The following is an 18,172-nucleotide window of genomic DNA, read 5'->3' as shown; positions in this document are numbered from 1 at the left end:
GGTTGCAACCCCCACTCATGTCTTTCTTTTGAAAATTTTGCTAAGTCTGAAAGCATCTTAACCTCAAGCAGAACAAATCATAGCTTAGGATTCCTTCAACTCATTTCCCCCTCCAAGTTCCTTCTTCCGCATCTCCTGAACTAAGGCAAATTTACAATCAGAAAATTGATCTGTTTTTGCTCCTGGGCCAGGAGGCCTTTTCAGATGGCCAGGAGGCCTTACATCAACCTCGTAAAACACTCTGTGTTTCTCATTACCAAACTGTTTATGCAATTCAACGTTGTTCTCTCTCTTTTCCTCTCAATGGGAGGGAGTTTGTTGAACCTTGGGCCTTTTTCTTATTTTCATAAGCTTGTTGGATGTGAGTGACAGGAATGCCGATCTGGTCAGCTGGCTGCAAAATGGGAAACACATGCTTGGAAACCAATCCTCTGTAAGGTTTGGACTCTTTCAGCCAGCAAAAGGCTGAGTGATAAAAAGTCGTTGTTTATTTAAATTTGGTTCAGGAACTTGACTGGGCTAGGGGATCTTTTCTCAAGGAAATTAAAACTGGTGAGCATCAAATGCTTTAAGAGGGGTGTTGAAGAATCCGGAAGGATTTAGGCTTTTCATTTTTCAGAGTTCAGCACCCTTTTTTCCCATTCTTGTTTCTGTTAATAGAAATGGATACAGCTACAATCCCAAGAAATCTGTCCCTGGTTTGGTGCTTTTTTAATCAACCTTTGTAGCATGAAAAGCTCCCAGAATAGCTTATATAATAACAAAAGTTGGAAAGCTCTCAGAATTGTGGTCTAAAAACCCTCCACACAGAGCTGGAAAAATAGACAAAAAGGGCAGGAGAAAATAAGAACAGCCCAGGTACCAAATGTTAAAATGCTATAGTTACTATAATAGAATTGGGCTGCTTTTAGAGATTTCATGGCTAAGTGTAGGACTCATAGTTTCTTGGTTTCTAGCCTGGTGCCTTAACCATTACACCAAAGTAACCTTTTCGGTAGTCTAACCAGGACTAAATTTATGGTCTAAGAAATTTTTTTCAGCATGGCATTCTGCAATCAGCTTTACCATTTCCTACCAGCATTTTTACTAGCTATAAGTACAGAATAGGATTGTTCAATTTGCTTTGTTGGGTTTTTTTCAACAAACATACAGAGGATCATCTGCTGTGTATTAGTGTAAGGCCAAATGTCTATGAAGATTCTCAGTTATCCAGGTTATAGTTTTCTCAAAGGTGCTTTTTCCAAAGGGACCATTTTTTGAGGAAGAAGTTGTTTTGCTTCTCATCCAAGAAGCGTCTAGGTGCTGGTTTTCGTGTGTGCATTCTTTAGCCAGGCTTCATCCATCATCAAGATACCTTGTATATACATACAGGTTCCCAATCCTGTGGCAGATTTGGGGGTCTTCTCGCAAATCATTGTCCAATGATTAATTCATTACTCAGCAGCGTAGGGTGTTTAACCACCCAGTCTGTGGCTTTTCTCATTTTTCTCCCTTCCTGAAAGTCTTCCCAGACCCAGGTTTATTCTCCTGCTTCTTCAGCAGCTGTATAGGAGCAATATGGAGGAGCGCTCATCAAGCACCCCTGTAGCTGGTGATCATCCATCTTACTTCCCTGGGGAATTGCTGTACACGCTTTCCCATTCGTTTCTCATGGCCGTGACCCAGCAGCCTTTCCAGCAACAAAAACACAGATGTCACTTGAGCCTTGAGAGTAGCGATGACTTGATTTCCAGGGTGACGTCACATTGGTGCGATACCGGGAAACTGGACTTGGTTCTCCTTGTCTGATTTTCTGCGTTTGGAAGCTGGTAACGGCAAAGCGGGTCCTTGGAAGGGACAGCAATAGTAAGGGGAGCATCCAGGGGTGATGGGGAGAGGAGCGATCTCCCATTACAAATGGTGGGTGCCCTGAAAACCGGTGCAGAAGAGACCAGCTGTCATGGCGAGGTCCGGAGATGTGGCGGCCCGAGTGAATAGGAGAGGAAGTAGAAAGTGAGAAGCAACAGAAATATCGGCGGATAAGAAAAAAAAGCATGAGATACCGAACTATCTTTCCAGTGATTGGAATTTACAAAAAAAAGTACTAAGAAGTGAGTCTCGGAGGAGGAGGTGGAGCGCCTTAGCGGAGGGAGCGAAGAAGGAAGAAGATGGAATTAATGTGGATTGGCAAGGAGGAAAAGTGATTGTGAGTGTGGACTCAAACGGTTGCTGTTTTGGAAAAGTTGGAAAACTGATTTGTGCGTTAAAACATATGGTGGAAAGTGGCCGAAAGGAAGAAAAAAATCTTTTTTGGGACAGTGGAGATAGAGACAGAAGAAAGTAAAGAAAGTGAAGAGAAAGACGATGTAAATTGAAGGTAGCCATCATTTTGAAAGCAGAGAACAAGGAAGTTGCAGAGTGTACAGAAAGACCGAAGACTAAGAACTGTGGTAATCTAAACCAAGGACTCTGAAGGGGACTTACACTTAAACAACTGTATATTGTGATTACTTTAGATACTTTAAACTCTTACTGTAGGAAACCCTACACCACTTCAGACAAATTAAATTATTATTATTATTATTATTATTATTATTATTATTATTATTATTATTATTATTATTATTATTATTATTATTATTATTATTATTATTATTATTATTAACATCTTCTTAAAAATTTCCAGTATTGGAGCATTCACAACTTCTGCAGGCAAGTCGTTCCACTGATTAATTGTTCTAACTGTCAGGAAATTTCTCCTTCGTTCGGAGTTGCTTCTCTCCTTGATTAGTTTCCACCCATTGCTTCTTGTTCTGCCCTCAGGGGCTTTGGAGAATACCTTGACTCCCTCTTCTTTGTGGCAACCCCTGAGATATTGGAACACTGCTATCATGTCTCCCCTAGTCCTTCTTTTCATCAAACTAGACATACCCAGTTCCTGCAACTGATCTTCATATGTTTTAGCCTCCAGTCCCCTAATCATCTTTGTTGCTGTTCTCTGCACTCTTTCTAGAGTCTCAACGTCTTTTTTACATCGTGGCGACCAAAACTGAATGAAGTATTCCAAGTGTAGCCTTACCAAGGCATTATAAAGTGGCACTAACACATCACGTGATCTTGATTCTATCCCTCTGTTTATGCAGCCCAGAACTGTGTTGGTTTTTTTGGCATCTGCTGCACACTGCTGGCTCATATCTAAATGGTTGTCCACTAGGACTCCAAGATCCCTCTCACAGTTACTACTATTGAGCCAGGTACCACATATATGGTACCTGTGCATTTTGGGTTTTTTGCCTAAATGTAGAACCTTACTTTTTTCACTGTTGAATTTCATTTTGTTAAATAGCACCCAATGTTCAAATCTGTCAAGATCCTTCTGTATCTTGAACCTATCTTCTGGAGTGTTGGATATTCCTGCCAGCTTGGTGTCATCTGCAAATTTGATGAGTTCCCCATCTATTCCCTTGTCCAAGTCATTGATGAAGATGTTGAAGAGCACTGGGCCTAAAACAGAGCCTTGGGGTACTCCACTGCATACTTCCCTCCATGTGGATGTAGTTCCATTGAGGACTACACGTTGAGTGCGATTGGTCAGCCAGTTACGAATCCATCTGGTGGTGGTGCTGTCTAACCCACATTTTTCTACTTTATCTAGTAGTAGGGTATGATCTACTTTATCAAATGCTTTACTGAAGTCCAAGTAAATTATATCGACAGCATTCCTCTGGTCTATTAATTTTCTCACTTTGTCAAAGAATGCAATAAGATTAGTCTGGAATGATTTGTTTTTGACAAATGTGGCTTTTGGTTTTTACTTTGTTTGCTTCTAGGTGTTCAGTGATTCGTTGCTTGATTATCTTTTCCAGAATCTTCCCTGGTATTGAAGTTAGTCTGATAGGTCTGTAGTTTCCTGGATCTGTTTTTTTTCTTTTTCCTTTTTTGAAGATGGGAACTACATCAGCTCTTTTCCAGTCCTCTGGCAGTTCCCCTGTGCTCCAGGATCTTTGAAAGATATAGTTCAGTGGTTCTGAGATCTCGTCTGCCAGTTCCTTCAAAACCTTGGGGTGTAATCCATCCAGTCTGATTTGAACTCGTCTAGGATAGACAGGTGTTCACTTACCATTTTCTTCCCTATTTTAACTTGCATTCCTAATCTGTTTTTTGTGGTGCTGTTTTTGATAGGTTGGATTGTTTTTTCCTTTTGTGTAAAGACAGATGCAAAAAAAGTAGTTCTGCTTTCTCCCTGTTGCTTGTCACTTTCTTGCCACTTTCTCCCAGCAATGAGCCAATTGTTTCCTTGACTTTTTTCTTGTTTTAAGTAAAAGAAGACATAAAGAAATTGGACAATAGAATGGGAATAATCCAAGAAACAATAGGGAGAAATGAACAGAAAATAAAAGTGATAGAAGCAAGAACATAACAAACTGAAAAGAAACTAGAAGAAACTGAAAAGAGGTTAACAGCTGCAAACAGAGAGCTGGAAGAGGCAATTACCCACTTAGAATTAGAGAGATCTACCTTTTACCTGAGGTTTCAAAACATTAGAGAGACAAGAGAAGAGGATCTACATAAATTCATGATGGAAATACTAGCTGATTCACTACAAATGGACAAGTGAATTAAGAAATATCATCAATGAATTATACATGGTGCAAACGAACTATGCGTAGATTACCACGAGAGATACATATAAGATTTGTGAAAAGAGCTGCCAAAGATGAAATCTATAGAAGAACGAGGGATGACCAGTTGACCTATAAAGGAAGATAGGTCATAACTCTTAAACCGATACCAAAGAGAATTAGGGAGAAAAGAAGGGACTACCAGTTCTTCACAACACAATTAATAAAAAGTAAAATAATGTTCCGCTGGCTGATACCCAAAGGTATAGTAATAACATGGCAGGATAAGAAAATAAGGATAGATACAATAGATAAAGCCAGGAATTTTATGAACAATATATAGAGGAAGAATTGGATAGTAGAGAAGAGTTGGAAACCAAAAGTCAAGAGGAGCAACAGCTGGAGGAAAAGGAACTGGAACAAGACACGAGAGAGAGAGAGAAGTGACATAGAAGCCCAAGAAAAAGAAGGAGCAAGGACAAGCAACCAAAGGGAAACAAGACAAAGGAGAGGAATAAGGGTGACAAATAAGTAGTGAAAAAGGAAAAAGGAGGAAAAAATGAAACTATTTTCGGTCAACATAAATGGATTAAATTCACTGATAAAAAGAAGACTAGTAATTGCTAAACTCCAAAAATATAATATGGACCTTATATGCTTGCAGGAGGTTCACATGAAAAAAGGGGAAGGTAACCTTCTGGAGGCATATAATGTCCATATTATCTATTAGATAAACTATTTTCTGCCTTAGCGGAAACAAAAAAAATGGGGAATTGCAGTTTATATAAAAGACTGGTTAAAACCCAAACAAATACACATGGATGAAGAGGGAAGAATATTACTGATTGAAATATCAATAAAACAAAAAAGAATATTACTTTCAGTCATATATGCACCAAACATTAAACAAAGAATATTATAGTAAATTACACAAGCAAATTGTATATGTATATGTATTCAAAATGTGATAATTAGTGTAAATATGTATAGAGATAAGGAAGTGTATCAATTATATGACAAAATTCGATGAAAATGTTTAAACCGGAGATGTCACGCTATGTCCACTGTTTTAATTTGTATTATAAATAAAAAACTTAAAAAAAACAAATTGTAGAATTGGAAATGGATAATATATGCTTACTACGGGATTTCAATGCAGTGGTTGACCCAAAAAAAGACTACAAAACAGGAAGTAAAAAAAATTATGAAAGGAGAACACTACCAAAAACTTTTTTTGACAGGACCCGAGAGCTAAGTTTAAAAGACGTTTGGAGAGAAATCAACCCACAACAGAACCAATCCACATAACTCATGGTCCAGGATAGACATGGTCTGGATGGATCCAGAAACTTGAAAAACTGTAGAAGAAATAGAAATAAAACCAAATATTTGGGCAGATCACAATCCGTTAATAGTTAAATGGAAAGGGGAAGAAAAAACAAATGGACCGTGAATCAAAGGATAGTGAAAGAAAAAATTACGTTCAATATATGGAAAAAGAACTAGTGTTTTTCCTAAAGGAAAATTGGAATGAACAGATAACTACTCAAAACCTGTGGGACACAACTAAAGCTTATGTTCGGGGTCTTACAATGGCATATACAATACGAAGAAACAAAAGGAAGCAATATACAGAATTGCAAGAGATATTGGAAAAATTAGAATATAAAATGCAGAAAGAACCTCAAAATCAGGAATTTAGGGATGAAAAAGATATAATTAAACATAGATTAAACCTAATCACACAAGAAGAAATAGCACAAAAAATTAGATCAACCAGACAAAACTACTTTGAAAACGCCAATAAACCGGGGAGATGGTTGGCCTACAAATTAAAAAAAGAAAAAGAAAAGAAACTAATACAACAACTTGAAGACAAAAATGGGATAGCACATCATCAGAAGGAAGAAAAAGAAAATATAGCAGTACAATATTACCAAAATTTATATAGTCGGGAGAACATAGTGAGAGAATTCAAAATTTATACAGTCAGGAGAATTTGGTGCAAAATTCAAAAATGACTGGAAGAAATTACAGAGCAAAAAACAGACTTAAAACCGGAACTATTTTTATTAGGAATACTGGATTCAAAAATGAATAAAAAACTCCAATACATTACACTACACATACTCACAGCAGCAAGAATTACATTCGCACAAAACTGTAAACAAAACAATACACCCTCAGATGAAATAGTAATTAGGAAAATTCTTGAATGCGCAGAAATGGATAAAATGGCTATGGAGCTAAAAGAGAGGGATGATTCGGACTAGTATGAAGTATGGAATAAAACGTACAGTTGGCTCAAAAATAGAAACCAAAACAGGAAAAGTTTAATTTAGTACTGATGAAACTTAAACTGGAGTAATTTAACAACAATGAACAAAGAGATGTAAATATAAATGAATATAAATTGAGAGATAAGAATAATGAATACTACTATGTGTGTTAATATACACTTTGATGTAACGTTACTATATTACTATCGAGAAGTAAATAGATATGAAAGAATAGAGAATTATAAAAGCAAAATACACATGCTGATACAGAAAGCTGTAAAATGATCTTGGTATGTATTGTTTGCTGTGCTTTTTTTTTTCATGCGTGGTTGTTTTTTATGTTGTTTTTTAAAGACAAAACTGTTTAATAAAAATTATTTTTTTAAAAAAAGAGAGTAGCGATGACCTGCAAGTCATCCCAGTGACATGGACCTTCTAATTTGGATCTTCCTGTTTTTAAGAACGCTGGAGGGATGTTAAGGCTATTTATTAAAGGCAGAGGGAGCAAAAATCCACCTGCTTTGATTGGCCACTTGAGGTTCACCGCCCTTCTCCTGCAGTTGACATGTAGCACAAAGCACTTTCATATTTGGCGTTATCGTCATGGTCTGCTGAAATGGGTTCCATCTGCTGCATGCTTGGCCAATTTACCTGCCTCTCCCCCCACCCACCCACCACCACCACTGTTGGGATGAGATGAGGAGTCCATGTCTTGTTTCTCTTTGGTTGCTTAGCAGCAAGCCCTGTTCCAAAACAATGGGGAGGGAATCTGGGGGTCAGATTTTTTAATAGCAGCAATGTGCTCTTCTCCACTGTCAGGCAAACAGCTTGTGGTCCTGTGGAAGTAAGCCAGGAAAGGAAGGGAGGGAGGGACACTAGAGAGACAAAAAGAATGTTGGGGGGGGGTGGAAGGAAGGAGTGGAGGTAAAGGGAATCACAGACAGGGACTTTAAGCTTGAATCCAGAAGCAGAGTTGAATGCAGGGCCACACTTTTGTCTTCAGGTTTCAGTTCCAGGAGTTCCCTGTAGGAGTCCACACTGGGAGATGCAGAAATCCTTGCTTAGTTCTTGGTAGGGCTGAGTACAAAACATTTCTTCATTCATACAGTAGCATCAGTGCACAGATTATAATACTTTACCATTCTAATATGAGAAGCTCAAGTTGCTTATTTTTCCCACAATCCATCCTCACAGAGCCTGCTGTTTTGAGTGGGATGTGAACCTGCTAGGATGTCCCAGTTCCTGGTCACTCTTCAGTCTTGTCCTGGATCAGCTTTGAGCTAGATGAGGAAGTGTATCTTGCAATTCCCAGGCATTTGCAACATGACTCTTTCATACTCAGACTAAGGAAATAGTAAAGGTTAGTTCTTGAAGCCATGCTTGGTCTTGGAGGATATTGGTTGTTAATTCCTTAGCATCTTCGGATGCCTAGAAAGCTAAAGGACCTAGCTCATCTTTACTGAGCTTGAAAAACCAAGCAGGATGAGATTTGGTTAGCATTTGGATGGAAGAATTCAAGAAGTCCTAAGGCCATAGGCTAGTCTTAGTCAGTAGAACATCCTAGAAGAAGCTTGATCCAGCTACTTTATATTTTTGTCTTTTTTGTTTATTTTAGACCAGGCTGCATCATCCCCTGAGAGTCTAGCACAAATAAGTATGGAAAATTGGTGACATTCAAGTCACCAATTTATATTTACTTGTATTTATACAAGTAAACCAACTTAGCAACATCCGCATGTGTTTCATCACAGTTGTCGTTGTGAACCAGTTGACAAAATGTGTTTCATCCATAGTCCCAGGCATCTTGCTGATTAGTGAGCTATAAACATCCCCTTTCCCCCAGGAAAGATCTCTAGTATTTATGCTTTCCCATCTGTTATTTGCTCATACCCTGAACTCAAGCAGAGCTGTGAAAATCTCATCTGACATCTGGTGCATAACATCCACAAGTTTACTTATATCCTTGATATAGGACGACCTGAAGCGCACACAAGTGCCAAAAGAGAGCTGTTTTCTGTCCATTGTATTATCCCCATGTATTGGCACTTAGGTGAATGTATCAAGGAAAAAGATACTGAAACAATGTGATACTAGAAAGCAAATCTCAACCAATCAGAATAGAGTTGGAAGGGTCCTTGGAGATCTTCCAGTCCAACACCCTTCTCAAGCAGGAGACCCTATACTATTTTAGATAGGTCCAGTCTTTTCTTTAAAAAATGTCCAGTGATGAAGCACCTACAACTTCTGAAGGAAAACTGTTCCACTGATTAATTGTCCTCACTGTTAGGAAATTTCTCCTTAATTCCAGTTTGCTTCTCTCCTTGATTATTTCCATAAATTGTTTCTGGTGCTTTATTTATTTATTTATTTATTAGATTTTTATACCGCCCTTCTCCCGAAGGACTCAGGGCGGTGTACAGCCAGAATAAAACAAAATATATACAATTTAAAACAACATTTAAAAAGAGCAAATTTTAAAGGCTGATTATTAAAATTTAGATTTAAAATTTAAAAAATATTAAGAATACCCAATTAAAATTCATCAATAATTATGCCAGTCCCGCTTTAATGAATAAATATGTTTTGAGCTCACGACGGAAGGTCCGAAGATCAGGCACTTGACGCAGGCCAGGGGGAAGTTCGTTCCAGAGCGCCACTGCCCCCACAGAGAAGGCCCTACTCCTGGGGGCCGCCAGCCGACACTGTTTGGCGGACGGCACCCTGAGGAGACCCTCTCTGTGAGAGCGTACGGGTCGGTGGGAGGCAAAGGGTAACAGCAGGCGGTCTCATAAGTACCCGGGTCCTAAGCCATGGAGCGCTTTAAAGATAGTTACCAGAATCTTGAAGCGCACCCGAAAGACCACAGGAAGCCAGTGCAAGCTACGGAGCAGCGATGTCACGTGGGAGCCACGAGCGGCTCCCGTTACTACTCGCGCAGCCGCATTCTGGACTAACTGCAGCCTCCGGGTGCACCTCAAGGGCAGCCCCATGTAGAGAGCATTGGAAAATAAGTTGACCCCCTCCTCTTTGTGGAAGCCTCTCAAATACTGGAATACTGTGATCATATCCCCCCTAGTCCTCTTTTCTCTAGACTAGCTAAACCCAAATCCTGTAACCATTCTTCATATGTTTTAGTCTTCAGGCCCTTAATCATCTTAGTTGCTCTTCTTTGCACTTTTTCCTGAGTCTCAACATCTTTTTTTGTAATGTGGTAACCAAAACTGGATGCAGTATTCCAGGTGTGTCTTTCTAAGGATTTATAAAGCGGTACTAATACTTCACATAATTTTGATTCTATGCCTGTGTTTATACAACCAAGGATTGTATAAGCTTTTTTGGCTGATACCTAAAACTATTTTTTACTATTGAAAAAAAGGCTTGCAATTTAACACATTCCAGATAGTATACAAAACACGTTTGTAAAGATGCAGAAAATTATGCATGCATTTTTCTCCTGTTCCATATATAAATATACTAATCCATTCTTGCATTTGGTAAAATGAGAGTATTGGTAAATTGTTCATCTGACTCTAAAAATCACTGCTAAGAGTACATTGGATGATGGACCACCAGAGGTCTGAGAAATGTTGATTCTCACAACATGCTAAGACTTCAGTTAACCTTGAATAAGCAATGACTCAATTGGCACAATGTGAACTCAGTAAGTATAAAACAGCCTTAAATTCACAACAGTAACTTTAGTCATGTTTTGTTCTTTACTAGTTCTCTAAGCAGTTAGTATTTGATGACTTCTTTTTGATCTCAGAGAAAAAGAGAGATGCTGGTTTCTTCTCCAGTTAATCAAGAAACAGTCCATTTCCTTTGTCTGCAAGAACATTGCAACAAGAGGGCAAGGGGAAGAAATAGAGAAACCCTTTCACATAGCTGATGCAATAATACACATCTGTGGGTGTGGAATTTTTTGATGACTGCAGCTGGTCAACAAGCTGGTTATTAAATACAAAGCAGAAATAACATTTCTCCAGAACTGCACCTGAAATATCACTATTGCAATTCAGGAAATGTGGCAATTCCAGAAACAAGCAAAAAGGAAAGGCAGAGCAGCCATCAATGTTTCATCCATAACTCACAACTTTATATTAGTACAGAGGTCACTCCAGGTTCTTCTTCATGAAGAGCACTCGAGCTTTTAAGAATGAAAGGAAAAAACTGAAAGATCTCAAGGACCGAATCTGGGGTTTGGGCAACAAATAGGATGATCTAGTTTTGAGCTAGAATAGAATAACAGAGTTGGAAGGGACCTTGGATGTATTCTAGTCCAACCCCCTGCTTAGGCAGGAAACCCTACGCCACTTCAGACAAATGGTTATCCGACATCTTAAAAATTTCCAGTGTTGGAGCATTCACAACTTCTGCAGGCAAGTTGTTCCACTGATTAACTGTTTTAACTGTCAGGAAATTTCTCCTTTGTTCTAGGTTGCTTCTCTCCTTGATTATTTTACAGCCATTGCTTCTTGTCCTGCCTTCAGGTGCTTTGGAGCAGGGGTCTTCAACCTTGGTCCCTTTAAGAGTTGTGGACTTCAACTCCCAGAGTCCCTCAGCCAGCAAAGCTTTGCTGGCTGAGGGACTCTGGGAGTTGAAGTCCACAAGTCTTAAAGGGACCAAGGTTGGAGACCCCTGCTTTGGAGAATAGCTTGATTCCCTCTTCTTTGTAGCAGCCTCTGAGGTCTTGGAACACTGCTACCATGTCTCCCCTAGTCCTTCTTTTCATCAGACTAGACATACCCAGTTCCAGCAACTGTCCTTTATATGTTAGCTAGCTCTCCCTGCCGTCTCCAAAATGTTTGTGAGTCAGATAAGAATATAAAGTCTTGGGGAAAAAAACCTTAATGCAGGGGTCTCCAACCTTGGTCCCTTTAAGACTTGTGGGCTTAACAAAGCTGGCTGAGGAACTCTGGGAGTTGAAGTCCACAAGTCTTAAAGGGACCAAGGTTGGAGACCCCTGCCTTAATGAATCAAGAAATGTCCTTCTATATGTGTGGGATAGATATCCTCCAGGATAATGTCCTTTTCAGGTGGAGCTTCTATTCTGATGACCCTCTTTTCTTTTCCCCCAGGCAGAATATGAGCTTTCTCCAGATGAGAAACGCAAGGAAATGGGAGAAGAAGTCATTCGGCAGTTTTTCAACAAGGAGGTCAGTATTGCACCTTCAGAAGATAAAGGTGGAGATTGATAGGGTCCTTGTAAAAAGGTGGTTCAATATGCAGAAGTCCAAAAGTATAATTAAGAATTGCTAGAATTGGCTGTAGGAATTTATGTTTCCTTTCTCTGGGATTGCCCCGGTTTTTTGTGAGATGTTTTAGTTTGGGTAAAAGTGCCGGGATCATTTCAAAGGATGTGATCTTGGATGCTGGCTTTTAGAGTATTCCTGATTTTAGAGTCCAAACACTGAGTAATCCAGAAGAACCTTCCCCAATTATTTGGCTTTCCAGAGGAGCTAGACTCTAGCTGCCCTTCTCCTGGACAGCATGAATGATTGGTTATGAGAACTTTATTCTAGCAAACAGAAGATCACTAACCAGGGAAGGCTGCTGTATGAACTGAGGGCAGAGACTACAGAAGCATATAGCACATTTTTTATTTTACAGTGAGGAGTCAAAGTAGGGAGTGAAGGCAGAGAAGAATAAGAATTGAAATCTACCAATAGGGAATAGTTGTAACTCAACTGTAGAGTCCTTCCTGCTCTCTGAGCTTGGTGGTTTTCTTTATAGTAAATTATTCATTACAAAAGTAAGGAGCACAAAGGCTCACATGGTTAGGACTCTGGTTTCTAGCTTAGCAAGCCTGCATTGAAGACCTGAGTGCTGCCATGGGGTGTATATATGTGTGTGAGAGCTCTCATCCTTCACTCCAGCTCCTGCTGAGAACATGAAAGAAGCCACCAACTGTGCGTCCCCTGGGCAATGGTGATGTCACCGGCTAATCCTTTCCCAGAATGCTTCTGACATGAGTACTAATTACTAAACTTGGTAACATCATCTGTGCACTACCAAGGACCCTACAGAATTGAAATCTAGTGTGTAAGATGGTTCACTGGCTTTAAGAATTATTAAGCATTTATTTATGGCTAGTTTCCTTCTTTTTATGTGTATGAGTTTAGTCCCTGGGCTATATGGAAGAAATTTGTGAACTACTTATGAACCAGTGCATAGAAGACCTACAGAGAAGCCCTTGCAAGGACCTCTTTGGCAGCTGTGTACAGTGAGTACTACATCCTATAGATCTGGAAGCCAGAAGGGCAAGGGGGTGGATTTGGTTTCTTGTGAGGACAAGCTTATGTATATGCATAGAAGTCCCATTTTTTTAATATAATAAACCTACCTTTTCCAATCTAGGAATCCTTCAAGATGTGTAGACCAACCACAGAGTTCCCCAACCCAAGTGACCATTGCTGAGAATTATGGGAGTTGAAATGTATGGGTGGAGGGTGCCCTGTTGTAGAACATTGGAATAAAACATGGTTACCTTATCCATAATTTACTATAAAGAAGATAGCTGCATAAATCTTGGTTGACGTTGGCTTGTTTTAAACTCAAAGGGTAATTAAAATAACCACAATTTGTTGGGTTCGAATAATGTGGCTAGTTGTGGCTAATACATTCATGCGACACACTTACTCATAGTCAACCATATTGAACTCTGTCCAGTTTTCTGGGTTCATACACTACAATAATTCATAACCACACAGGCTGAGTTTGCACAAATGCTATATTGAAATGATTTGGGGCTTAGTGTGTCATATAAAACAGCCAATAACTCCCAAACACTTTTTTTAAATGTGTCCCCAGTGCAGAAAAGCTGTGTATGAGCTGAATGGGTGGCTGAATTCATTCCTTTTACAATGAACTCAATGAAAATTATTTATTTATTTATTTATTTATTTATTTTATTTGATTTGATTTTTATACCGCCCTTCTCCCGAAGGACTCAGGGCGGTGTACAGGCATAATAAAACCAACAATACAATATACAAATTTAAAATACGATTTAAAAAACTTATTTTAAATTAGCCCAATAATTAAAATTTACCATACTAAAAAACCCTGTTTAAAATTAATAAATTTAAACAATAAAATCCCATTTTAAGCCAGCCCCGCGCGGATAAAAAGATGAGTCTTGAGTTCGCGACGAAATGTCCGAAGGTCGGGTATTTGGCGTAAACCCGGGGGAAGCTCGTTGCAGAGTGTGGGAGCCCCCACAGAGAAGGCCCTTCCCCTGGGGGCCGCCAGCCGACATTGTTTGGCGGACGGCACCCTGAGAAGTCCCTCTCTATGGGAGCGTACGGGTCGGTGGGAGGCATGTGGTAACAGCAGGCGGTCCCGTAAGTACCCAGGTCCTAAGCCATGGAGCGATTTAAAGGTCATAACCAACACCTTAAAGTGCACCCGGAAGGCCACAGGCAGCCAGTGCAGTCTGCGCAGGAGCGGTGTTACATGGGAGCTACGCGTAGCTTCCTCTATAACCCGCAGCTGCATTCTGACTAACTGAAGCCTCCGAGCGCACTTCAAGGGGAGCCCCATGTAGAGAGCATTACAGTAATCCAAGCGAGAGGTAACGAGCGCATGAGTGACTGTGCATAAGGCATCCCGATCAAGGAAGGGGCGCAACTGCCGAACCAGGCGAACCTGGTGGAAGGCCCTCCTGGAGACGGCCGTCAAATGGTCTTCAAACGACAGCCGATCATCCAGGAGGACACCCAAGTTGCGCACCCTATCCTTTGGGGCCAGTAACTCGCCTCCAACAGCCAGCGGCTGCAGCTGACTGAATCGGGTGCCGCATCCACAGCCACTCCGTCTTGGAGGGATTAAGCTTGAGCCTGTTTCTCCCCATCCAGACCCGTACAGCTTCCAAACACCGGGACAGCACTTCGACAACTTCATTGGGGTGGTCCGGGGTGGAAAAGTACAGCTGGGTGTCGTCAGCGTACTGCTGGTATCTCACCCCGAAACCACTGATGATCTCACCCAACGGCTTCATGTAGATGTTGAACAGCAGGGGCGAGAGAATCGACCCCTGTGGGACCCCACAAGTGAGGCCCCTCGCGGTCGACCTCTGCCCCCCTGTCAACACCGTCTGCGACCAGTCAGAGAGATAGGAGGAGAACCACCGATATACGGTGCCTCCCACTCCCAATCCCCCCAACCGGCGCAGCAGGATACCATGATCGATGGTATCGAACGCCGCTGAGAGGTCTAATAGGACCAGGGCAGAGGAATATCCCCTGTCCCTGGCCCTCCAGAGATCATCCACCAATGCGACCAAAGCTGTCTCCGTGCTGTATTACTTAGTGTAGTTTTTGCTAACTACCTATTCTTCAGAGAAATGAAGACACAAGACTGAAGAAAGCTGATTTTTTGTGTGTGTTAATCGATTTGTAGCTAATTAATCCAATAATTTTATAAATGGCATTTGCATTACATATTACATTAAACTAAAGTCTATTTAGCCATGCATAAACCATAGCTTATTGAATCCATGTCACACTAAGGAATAAATCATGATTTATAAACCATGATAGTTGAGTCCATAATCCTGCTGTTAGTCTCAAATAAACCTTATTTTTGCTTAGGGTTGAATGAACCCAACTAAGTGATACATCTCGCATTTTAGAAGAAAATCACAACCAATCAAGGCTGAACTGTATTTCTTGCCTATGAATTCCAAAGTAGATCATCATGGGCAGAAGTAGCTTTAAGCCAGTGGTAGTCAACCTGGTCCCTACTGCCCACTAGTGGGCATTCCAGCTTTCATGGTGGGCGGTAAGGGGTTTTGTCCAATACTGAAGCACGTTCCTTTTTTTTTAATTTAATTGACTTTTTTAAAAAAATTCATAGCATTATTTAAAAACATTTTCATTAGGTTTTCATAAAATTCCCTGTGACAATTTAAATTTCTGAAAATATACTATTTGTATCACCCGCGCATAAGTTTAGTTCATGTTACGTAAGTGAAACTAAATGGTGCTATAGTGCAACCGCAAACAAAAGAGCCTCATCCCAGAATAGCTCGCGCATCTCCCCCCACCACCACCCAGTTGTAACAGACAAGCAGAGCTGGTAGCCGGTGCCCCCCCAACAGCGCCAATCCGTGATGCGCGAGAGGCATGCGCAGACAATGATACACAGCGCATTACTGTGGAACCGGTGGGTGGTTAGAAAATTTTACTACTAACAGAGAAAGAAAAGTGGGCGGTAGGTATAAAAAGGTTGACTACCCCTGCTTTAAGCCAAGAAAAAGCACTGGGTTTATATCACTATATAGCAGTGCTTCTCAAACTTGATAACTTTAAAATGAGTGGACTTCAACACCCAGAATTTCTCAGCTGACATGCTGGCTGGAGAATTCTGGGAGTTAAAGTTGCCAAGCTTGAGAAGCACTGCTGTGAAGTGTATCCAATATTAACCCCTTTGGGAGCCACAAAGAACATGCCTTCCTGATTCATAGGGGGAAAAAGCTCACTTTCAATTCCTCTTATCTCCTAGGCGGCTGCATGAATACCTGGGTGGTGCCCCATTCACAAATTACCAGGACAGCATGTATTTTGACAGATTCCTTCAGTGGAAATACTTGGAAAGGTAAGGCAATAATCCTGAGTGGCTTGAATGCAAGAAGCTCCACTCATTTACTGAGCTGATGCTGATAAGAATGGGTGTTCAATGATGCAGTGTGATCTTCTTACTATCTTCAGGCAATCCGTGACCAAAGACACCTTCAGGCAATACCGGATCCTAGGCAAGGGAGGCTTCGGAGAGGTAGGAAATGGTGACAGCTTGAACTTGTTCCCCATTAGGGATCAGGAGTAGTCTTGGATTCCTGTAATCTCAAATTCATCATGACTGTCTCTTTGGTCTCAATTCTAACTAGGGATGGGTGAATTTGCCAAAGTCAGATTTGCTCAGTTTTCAAAAAACAAACCAACCCCAATTTAGCTTTCTTCTGGATCTGTCAACAAACTTCCTCACACATAATTAGTACTTTTCCAAGTATGTCTGATTTTGGGAAGGAGGGGCATTGTTTGAATTATGAACAGATCAAGACATTTGGGAAAGTAGAAATTTTGTCATTTAAGTGGGTTCAGTTTGGGTCTTGGTTTATGAAGTGCAAAGTTTTCGTCCAAATGAATCAAATTAATTTTGCTGCCTCCTTATTTCTATTATTGCCTGTCAAATGGTGAATTGTCATAGCAATTCCTAGTAGTGAGAGCGAGAGGCTCACTGCTGCACGCAGAAGCTGTTTCAGACCAGAATAGAATAGATGTATTTGACCAACCTATGAACATAATATAGCCTTTACTGTCATTGTACTTCATACATACAATGAAATTGGTTTAGCCTTTCTGGTGCAATCCATAAACACTTCCAAATTGTGATCCTAAGCTTTAGAGAGGTAATATTATCCCATCCAAAGCTGGGTGAGCAAAAGAGGATCCTAGTAAAATAGCTGTATCTTCAGAACTTCAGTGGTAATTCCAGACTCTAGATGTTAGATGGTATGACCAAATCTAATCTAGTCTAGTCGGTCATAGTCTAGATCAGGGGCCATCAACCTGGCCAACTTTAAGACTTGTGAACTTCAACTCCCAGAATTTCTCAGCCAGCCATGCTGGCCGGGTAATTCTGAGTTTGATGGGGAAAGTGTTCTGACCTAGGCTTCCTGAGACAGTAAAAAGCACATGATTAGTCTTCAAAAACCCTCTTTTTATTTCAACGGCTGTGAATTATGTTCATTCACAGCCTGTAATGAGTTACAAATAGTTTGTAAAAAGTCTGACAGAAGTCTGCCACAGTCCTTCGGGATAAGGCTGATAAGCACCCACCTTTATCTCCCTTGATACGCAGCCAAAGACTTAATTGGCAATTAGCTTTGCAAAGCTACATGGAGCACAGAGTCAAAACGGAGCTTCAGAAATTAAACCGACCAGAACGAATCAAGTTGCATACTGGAAAGGCTCACGTGTCTTTGCTCCTCCTTTATGTCTCATAGTAGGGGTCAATCATCTCCAATCCCTACTCCAGAGTTGTCCCTTTTGTCTTAACTGTTTTTGCCTTCTGGCAGTTCTGCGCATGCACGCACTGGGAACAGGCTTCCCCTGTTCCTCTGTTTTGCTGATGTCCAACTCTGAAGACTCCGGAGGCAGCACATAACTCCCAGATGGTCCTGGCCCCCTCTCTGCCTCTGATGCAGAGCTCTCGTCCGAGCCTTCCCCAGACTCCAGGACTGGCCCATGTTCCTCCCCAACCTCTTCACTGTCTGACTCTGCTGCCAGCTCC

General features: G+C 40.7%; 1 protein-coding gene across 2 annotated transcripts in view; it reads left to right on the top strand.

Moving 5' to 3' along the window:
* LOC131203695 (G protein-coupled receptor kinase 5-like) overlaps positions 1-18,172 on the top strand; it is an 87,707-nt gene that overhangs the window by 50,936 nt on the left and 18,599 nt on the right. For both annotated transcript variants that reach the window (XM_058194158.1, XM_058194159.1), the window contains 4 exons: positions 11,959-12,036; positions 13,003-13,103; positions 16,385-16,477; positions 16,591-16,654. In XM_058194158.1, the coding sequence (XP_058050141.1) occupies positions 11,959-12,036; positions 13,003-13,103; positions 16,385-16,477; positions 16,591-16,654 (336 nt within the window). The remainder of the gene's footprint in view (positions 1-11,958; positions 12,037-13,002; positions 13,104-16,384; positions 16,478-16,590; positions 16,655-18,172) is intronic.

Source organism: Ahaetulla prasina, chromosome 9, assembly GCF_028640845.1.
Source record: "Ahaetulla prasina isolate Xishuangbanna chromosome 9, ASM2864084v1, whole genome shotgun sequence".
Classification (NCBI taxonomy): domain Eukaryota; kingdom Metazoa; phylum Chordata; class Lepidosauria; order Squamata; family Colubridae; genus Ahaetulla; species Ahaetulla prasina.
This window is presented reverse-complemented; position numbering and strand designations above follow the sequence as displayed.